The 9,665-nt window shown below is 34.6% G+C and overlaps 1 protein-coding gene across 1 annotated transcript; it reads left to right on the plus strand.

Annotated features, from left to right (window-relative positions):
* Positions 1 to 5,833: 5,833 nt before the first annotated feature.
* LOC127787226 (phospholipase A(1) DAD1, chloroplastic-like) lies at positions 5,834 to 7,497 on the plus strand. Its single transcript, XM_052315165.1, has one exon. The coding sequence runs from the start codon at positions 5,970 to 5,972 to the stop codon at positions 7,284 to 7,286; it is 1,317 nt and encodes a 438-aa protein (XP_052171125.1). The 5' UTR covers positions 5,834 to 5,969; the 3' UTR covers positions 7,287 to 7,497.
* Positions 7,498 to 9,665: the final 2,168 nt, after the last annotated feature.

The following is a 9,665-nucleotide window of genomic DNA, read 5'->3' on the forward strand; positions in this document are numbered from 1 at the left end:
TTAGTAGTACAAAAGTAATACTGTCAACGTCAGAATATCACTGAATAAATATTATTACAATAAAAGTGATATAATTGTAACTAATTTCAGAACATTAGACATCTATTTATAGACTTAAAATCATCTGTAGATGTATATAGGAAATCATATCATGATCAGAAGATGATTTATGAAGATATTCATCCAAATGAAATAAATCTCATTTAAAATCGAATTTGATAATATCTTAAATTCGAAATCATAATCACAATCAAATTAGAAATTTCAATTTCAATCAAATTTGAATTCCATATCACAATTATAACTGAATAAAATTCAAATAAGTTGAAATTTGGAAAGCTTACTCCAATAATTAAAAAACTCATTCGAGTAACTTGAAGGCTTACTTGAGTAATTGAAAAACTTGCAGAGTAACTTGGAGGCTTACTTTTATTGAGTGATTGAGAAGAATTACTCAATGATTAGAAATGATTTCTTAAACTTTTATTGAACTCAAGTATGATATATATATATATATATACACACAAAATCTTCTAAAATATACCCTAAAATACATGAACATCTTGTAAACTTGTCATCCATTTTCCTAAAATTATCTTCCATGAACCATCTCATCCATTTTTTTTTTCTCAAAATGTTATCACCTTATCTCTCGTAATTCTTTATTGTCTCTAATCATTTCATCTTGTAAACTTGCATCTATCTTATCACTTGTTTCTTGGCCATGATAGAGATATAATTAGGATTGGTCTTTTAATTTTTCCAACAATATTATATCTCTTAAAGTCTAATTATTTGACTCAAACATTTTTTAAATGTTACATCAATTTAGATGTATAATATATCAATATATAAGTGTCAGCAAAAATAATTATAATTAAGTGTGTAAATTAATAATATTTTTGAAAATTACAATTAGCCAAAATATTTTCTAAAATATTGGATTTAGCCAAATTTTGAGTAGGCTAGGCCCGACTAGGTAGCTAGTAGTAGTGCCCTAAGCCCTTATAATTTACCAAAATTTTCATTTATATCACAAAATTTGTTGACAATTAACGTACGTACCTATCACACGAGATGACAATCCTTTGTCCATTTATATATTTTATTATGATTTATATTCTCATGCATGTCATTATTACCGATATGAGTTTAATTTAATTAAGTCGAATAATTCATGTATGGAGATGCCCATTTTACTTAGTTACGAGACAAATTTTATTGAGTCATTAGTGTCACCAACAATTTATATCCATCACGTTAAAAATACATACAATGGGATTGTAATATTTTGTTAAAAAAGGTTGAACATTTAATATTTTACTTTTAAAATTTGTTTCCAAAATGTAATAGTATTTTAAAGAAAAAAAAAAAAACTTGAATTTATATGGGTCCAACTGGTGGTCCAAAGAACTGGGGGTCCAATCAAGTAGCATCTGGTAATGTTTCATATTTAGTGGTAAGGGAGCGTTTGGACCCCCCCAATCCTAAGCCATCCACACATCAACTTTAAAGCAATTGAGCCTTTTTCATCATTCCAATCAATTAATGAAGAGAGAAATTAGTTTGTTGACATCTTATCACATTTTATGTGATATTGAAAATTAAAATTAAAAAAATATTAATAATTATTCATCGATCGTTGATTATCGATAAATTTTTAACTATTAACCACTGGATGTTATTTAAAATATCAAAATTTTATATCGATACATCTAAAGTTTCATTATTTGGCACTCATCCACTAAAATAGAAATGGAACACTCGCCCATGCCACGACCCCCACCACTCACTCATCACTCATCACCTAGTGATTTCGACTTTATATATTTTTGATCAATATATATTTATATATAGGACAAAGTATTAGAAAAAAGCATCTGTGCAATTGCATGCAATTCTTTCATTGGGGACAGGATTTGATATCGTTGATAGAATTAGGTCATTGGAAAACATTAAAATATCATCTACTACGAACAAATAATTTAATTTTGAGTCTGAAAGAATTAAAACGTCATTGAAAAATGTTAAAATGTTATCTACTATTAATAGATAATTTGATTATGAGTCTGAAAGTACAATGACTTATTTGATTATTTTTGAGATATAATAGTCAATTCGGCTTTGAGTTTGAAAAAAATTAATTTATTTGACCATTCTTAAACAACACAAACTTATTTGACATTTTGTTTTATATATATAAATATATATATATATATATATACCAAAAAGTAAAGTAATAATTCAAGTGCAATATGATGCATTTATCATACATTATTTAAAACTCTAACTAATTTTATTAGTTAATAATTTTTTTAAAAAAATACTATATATTTACAGATACTTAATAAAAATAATTAAAAATAAAATATAATAAATATAATTTATAACCCGTCATAAATATTAAAAACTATCTTCTTGCTTGGTTCCATGCTGCTGGGAACGGCAAAAGCTCTTTTTCTGTTTTGACAATTATGGTAACGGATGTTTGTGTCTCAGCCGTCTCCAGCTTTTCTTCCTGCTGGCCGATTGGCCTTTTTTGAGAAAATAAATTATTAATTAAATTTCTTCTTTGACTTATTTTTGGTTTCTTTACTTAAGAAAAAAAAAAAAAAACTTCATCCCAGACACAGCCCAAGAGATCTAAGAGATTCATCAATTTCTAAACTTAATACCATTTGGAAGATGTTCGAGCTCACTAACTCAGAAGAATAAATGTAGAACTAAATGAGATATTAGTAAAGAAGAAGGAATCGACTTGTAATGTGATTTTCATGAGTTAACCTTAATATCATTTGAAAGATTTTCGAGCTCGATAGTTAGGTGGTGATATTTGGTGTCCCAACTATTAATGAGTACGGCTCAATCGACATGGCTTGAGCCCCGAACAGTGTGCCTAACAGAGTCACAACTCAGATAAAGTTTTTAATGCTCGAATCATATTTTGTTTAGGTTATAAAAATCATCAATTCTTCAATGATAGGTATACATTTATTCTCTTACTCCTTGCACTATTTCACTTCTTGTTGACAAATACTCACTTGATTGTCCAAACTTACATCAAAAAGTGGTAAAAACCCCAAACTTGGATAAGATTGATGGGTGTTATTATAGTCACATCTTCCTCTCAACATCAGCTCAAAATTACCTGAATTATAAATAAAGCTGTTGAAATGTGTGTAGATTGTGCGGAGGGGTGGGACTTTCATGGTCAAATTCTGATGGCATTTCTCTGTTCATGGCTCTTACTTTCTCTCTTTTCTTGGGTAAATCTCAATCTCATGCTCTTGTAAGTGCTTCTGCGACTAACTAATATTGATAAAAGCTCTCTCTCTCTCTCTCTCTCTCTCTCTCTCCGTTGGGAATTAGGTAAAAGTCTGACTGGTTTTAAGCTTAGCCATTGATACTTCTCTTGCTCTGGAATTGGGTACATGCAGAATGCCATGGCTGGCTGGCTGGCTGGCTGGCTAGCTAGCTGTGTGAGGCCAAATATGGGGGGAAAATGAAAACCATGCAAGATCTGATACATATTCACGTTACCCTTTTTAAAATAAACCCGTAAATAATAAATTTTTTGATAAATTATCCACACAAAAAGTACTTAACCTTCACTATGTTCCTAAATCTAGTCTTAAAACTTTAAAATTTTTCCTAATTTTAATCCACACCACACCAGACTTAGCCACTTACAACCAAGTTATAATCACGAGTATTTAGAATTTTAATTCTTTTTTAAATTCAAATCTGATCGAGACGAATGAAAATTTAAAATCGGTTATTAACTAGTAATAGCTAGGAATAAGAATAAGAATGAAAAAAAAAAAAAAAGAAACCTGTATATATCGCTATTTACTGTTGTGTGAAAATGAAGTATCCCAGCTAGGCAGCAATTGGAAATTGGTGAAAAGTGTACTTTGTGATGATTTGCTTTGATCTGGATGGAGCCAATGAAGTGGATTGCCAAGTACTTGGACAGTAATGATCGATCTGATCAAAAGATACGAGGGAGGAATTAATGCCAAGGGATGCCAAGCATCAAATTCAAATGTTCATGAACCTAAAGGTGATGAATGAGTCCCACTTTAGTGATAATGGCAATCTGTTAGGTAAGAAAGGAGAGAGATGTGTCAAAAAGGTATTTATATTCAAGAGTTGAGCATGTACCCACAAAAGAGAGGTAAAAAAAAAGCCACCAGTTAGGCTATCTTCTTGATGACTGGCCTAGCCAGAAGGCTGCGGACTTGTAGTTATCACCAATTAATCATAATCACCATCAACCTTAAAAGATGTTAAAAGTGAGTTCCAAACCTTGGAAAAGATTAGAAACATTTAATAACCCTATTGGGTAGTAGTATTGATGGAATATATATTCATGCAGTTGATCAATATCTCTCTAGCTATCTGTATCTGATGGAATATGATAATATACATATGGAGGTGATTTCCAAACTGGGTTTTTCTTTTAAATTGATTAATTATGGGACTAAGCTTTACACAAAACTGGTCGGTGATTTGTGCTTTTATTGGGGATTTTTTTCTTTGGTTTGTCCCTTTCGATCGGAAAAGGATCATCATCAGATATAAGTGCATATATATCTGCTAAAGTATTGGAGAGAGGATGAGTCATGAAAATTCCATAACGATGATGATGACGATGATGATTGCAAAGAAGATCGATGATTCCATGAAATCCAAACTTTTAATCACAGATCAATGATGACCAAATGAAGAGAAAGGTCATGGATTGGAACGAAAAGTAATGATTAAAGCGGAAGAAAAGGATCCTACATATATATATATATATAGAGAGAGAGAGAGAGAGAGAGAGAGAGATTGATTATCCCTTTACGATTTATTAATTAAAACACTCTTTCTGTGCTAATTCGTCACATTTGCTCGTGTCTTTCATGCGTTTAGTCTAAAGTATATGCATGCTCCTTTGGACCCACATTAGCAATTCACGTTTTGATGAGCTCTCTAATATGTATATATAATTTGGTTTTCTATGATCAACTTATGACCATCCAATAAACTTCCATTTCAATTCTACAATTCTCTAACTATATATATATATATATATTATTTGATTGCAACTTTGAAACTAGAATTTTATTTATTTATGTGAGGCGCAAATTCCCACCTCAAATTCCAAGTGCTACCATAATATGGGATCATCATAAATATCGATTGAGAAATTAACTTTAGGCAAATAAATTAAATTCCATGCATGTCACAAACTTACACAAATCATGTTGCAGTCATATAGAATAGATCAGTATCCCGTAATGTATATTCAAATTTGAATACATAAATTATAAAAAAAAAAAAACCAGAAAATGTGGGTCATTAAAAGGACAGAGAGAAATGTCAAACAGAGAGAGAGGGAGAGAGAAAGGGTGCAGGCTCATAAAGCGGGGGGGGATGGACGCGGCTGATGATCCACACGTGCCTCCAGCTCTCTTTTCTGGTCGGAGAAGGATATGAGCACAGCGGTGGACTCTCTCCTCTCCTGTCCTCTCCTCTCCACTCCCCTCCAAATTGAGTCTCAGATTCAGAGTCAAAACTCCTCCAAACCGAGTTTGATTGTGACCCCATTTTTTTTTTTTTTTTCCAGCTTTTGACCTCTCTCCATTAATTAATAAGATGGTCCCACTTCTCAAATCCCACTGGGGTCCACAGCCGTTTTTCCAGTTACCCACACTTCGTCCCAACCGAGTAACCAACCACCAAGAGGGCTCCTCCACAGCCCCGCCGTCCACAGCCATTTCCACCTATAAAATCCCTACCTCTCCCTCTAGTTCAGCCATGCCAGTTTGTGTGAGACCAAATTTACCTTAACGCTTAAAGACCCATATACATATACATACAGACACACACACACTTTCTCTCTCTCACTTAATTCTTCTCTTCCTATCTATCTATCTATGTATATATAGAGAGAGACAGACAGAGACAGAGTGAGACAAGAAATGAGGCTGGCCGTGGGTGGTGGACTCCGGCCGTGGAAAGTTCAAGTTCCGAAGCAATTGGTGGCGGAGCCAGTCACGAACTACGGCCGTGCTCCGCCAGTACTGGGCGGCGGGAGAATGCGGCTGATGAGGCTGGTCATCACCAATTCCAGCAAGTCAGTCTCGGGAAAATCTGCCCGGGGCCGTGTGGCCACGCCGCCGGCGAAGCTGGGTGACAGGTGGATGGAGTATCAAGGCAGCAAGAACTGGGAAGGCTTGCTTGATCCTCTCGACGACGATCTTCGGAGCGAGATTCTACGCTACGGGGAGTTCGTCGAGGCGGCCTACAGATCCTTCGAATTTGACAGGTTGTCGCCTGAGTATGCCACGTGTCGGCACTCCAGGACCTCAATGATGACTCAGTGCGGCCTTGGTGGCAGCGGATACCGGCTGACGAGGAATCTCCGTGCCACGTGCGGCGTCCAGTTCCCACGCTGGATCGAGAGGGCTCCCAGGTGGGTGTCCACCCCTTCTAGCTGGATTGGCTACGTGGCAGTGTGCAACGACAAGGACGAGATCGCCCGGCTCGGACGCCGGGACGTTGTGATCGCATTCCGGGGTACTGCCACGTGTTTGGAGTGGATTGAGAATTTACGCGCCACTTTGACATGTTTGGATGGTCACGCAAGTGATAATCGTGATGAAGATCCAATGGTGGAGAGCGGGTTTCTGAGCTTGTACACATCGCAGACTGCCACGTGTCCAAGTCTCCAAGACGCAGTGAGAGACGAGATCTCGAAAATCATCCATTCCTACCGTGGCGAGCCCCTCAGCATTACAATTGTGGGCCACAGTCTTGGCGCAGCTCTAGCTACGCTCACCGCATTCGATATAACCACCACATTCGATCACGCGCCGCCGGTGACCGTGATCTCGTTCGGAGGTCCACGTGTCGGGAACAGAAGCTTCCGGCGCCAATTGGACAAGGCCGGGACAAAGATTCTGCGCATCGTCAACTCCGATGACCTCATCACGAAAGTGCCCGGCTTCGTGATTGACAATAATGACGCCGCAGACGGGAAGGCGGTCCACGTGGCGGGGCTGTCGAGCTGGCTTCAGAAGCGCGTGGAGGACACGCGGTGGGCCTACGCTGACGTGGGAAGGGAGCTGAGGCTTTGTAGCAGTGAGTCCCCCTACGTTTCCAAAGGAGATGTCGCGGCGTCTCACGATCTGAAGACGTATCTTCACTTGATCAACGGGTTTGTGAGCTCCACGTGTCCATTCAGGGCCACTGCAAGGCGGGTGCTAAGGAAAGCCAAAGCCAAAGGGTACAAGTAGAAGCAGAGCTGCTACTGTTCAGATCATGTGTTTTTTTCTTTTTTGGACGGAGATGGACGGTGGCTGATTAGCTGATTGACTGTAACAGAGAAAGGTGTACATACACATCTGACACAGAGTAAACAAACCCCATTAGGCTTAGTTAGCTGATCCAAGGCAAGTGTGAAGGGGCTTCCCTTGTTTTTTTGGGAGACATCTTCCCTTGGATGATGAGGAGACTGTATATTTAATTTTGTTATGAAAATTGAGAGACAGTTTTACTTATAGAAATAATTTTTTATTTTTTATTAAATAATTGAATCTCTTATTAAATATCAAAATGTTAGAATATCTTTAACTGTAAATTAAATTTAAAAACTAAAAAATATTTTCTGAAACTAAATGAAACCTTAGTTAGAGTTGCAATCCATTGGGGTATATATGTGTGTGTGTGTATATATATATATATATTTGGGTTTATTAATTCTTAGAGATTGTGGTGGGTTTAATTTTATATTTAGAGTAAATTAGTATAATTATTCTTGAAGTTTGTACTAATTATATAAAATATTTTTTACTTTTTAAAAATAACATAAATCACTTTGATGATACTTGAAATCTAGCTTACTGATGAGTGTGCATTTTATCTAGGTCCGGCTTGGCCTAGCCTACTAGCTAGGCTATGCTCAACCTTGGCTTCTTTCGCCAAGCCACTCACAATCTTGATATTTTACAAAGGCTTATCTAATTTTATTTACGGAGCGTTTGGTACAAGAGAAGTTTTTAGATCTATGAGATTTATTATTTTTGAAAATGCTCTTGAGAATCTTTGATTCGAAAAATTTATGTAATTTTATATTTGGTTAGTTTTAAACATTTTCAAGAATGTTAGGTATTCTTTTCTAAAAATTTTACATTTCTATGTTTGGTTTAAATGCAACTTGAGAATTTATATTATTTTTTCAAAATTACCCTTATTTAATTTTTTTATTTAAAAATAATAAATTCCTTTTAATATATAAAATATCGGGACTGACAACCTTTTAAGTCACTTAAAAAAAATCTCTTTAGGAAGTCAAAAAATATCATTTTTTTTTACACATTATGTATAACATATAAGAGGGTGGGTGTTTTAGTCTTTTTATTTATTAAAAACTTTCTTAATCTATGAAAATTTAAGATTTTCAAACCCCATAAAAATCTTTTTGTGAAAAAATTGATTAAAAATAATTCATATGAATACTATTTTTTCAGAATTCTTTTTTTAAAAAGTTATACAAAATATAGAAATATAGATTCTCAATCTAACATTCTCAAGAATCTAAAAATTTCTCCTCTACCAAACGCCGCTTAAAGTAACTTCTCAATCTAGTCTTGATATTTTGTTTGGCCTTGGTCTTGTCTCGATGCAAGTTCTAGAACACTTCTCATTAACCAATCTTATTTAAGATTAAATTATTTGATTTAACCAAGTTTCTCTTCTTAAAATTAAGGATAAACTCCATGATCATAGGTTATTTTTTATAATATAGATATTTGTTCCAATTTTGACAAACTTGACGTAAACCTTTAATTTCTTCTAAATCTTAGGAAGCCGATCTTAGGGTATAAAGTTAATTTCCTTGAAACTACTTGAAATAAAAAATGCAAGGTGGACCAAATTTTAGGGATATCGAGTGCTTTTACTCTTATATTTAATATGAATATAATTTATTTGTTTGATGATTAAATTAATTAAACATGCATTATTTACAAAATAATTATAGAATCCTATAATTTTTTTGTTTTTTTTACTTTGATAAAAAAGAAATGTTGGAGACTCAAGGATTGCTTGTGGGCTAAAACATTAATATTAATCTAATCTGTCTGCTAATTAAATTGATTAAATATGCATTACAACATAAATATAGAATGAAAAAATGCTCCCTTTATCCCTTTAAATTGGATAAATATGGTGGAGATAATTTATTTTAATTTTTGTCATTATATATAATGAAAACATTTAGAAAGATCAAAGTGATAAATTAGAGCGAGTTTGAAACCTCAGTATTCAAAGTCTCATCAACCTCAAACACACCAATTAAATTCCACAATCCTCCATATATAGATTTTCAAACATATCAACTCATTCCAAGTTTCACACATGAATGATGGAAAGTTGAAAATTTTCAACTATTAATCATATGACTAACATTGTTGGGCATGAATATTCTAACTTCAAGCCTCTTATGTTTTTTTGGGTCGAATAACAATATGTGATATGACGTGATTTTGACGGGTGAGTGTGTGAGTCCTACTATCCATGGAGCCTACGCCCACCCCTTCTCAATTTGTCCGTGTCGAGCAAATGTTATGTTGCCCGACATATTCAATTTGTTGTGGCTTCACATGTGAATGCAT

This window comes from Diospyros lotus, chromosome 12 (assembly GCF_014633365.1).
Source record: "Diospyros lotus cultivar Yz01 chromosome 12, ASM1463336v1, whole genome shotgun sequence".
Taxonomy (NCBI): domain Eukaryota; kingdom Viridiplantae; phylum Streptophyta; class Magnoliopsida; order Ericales; family Ebenaceae; genus Diospyros; species Diospyros lotus.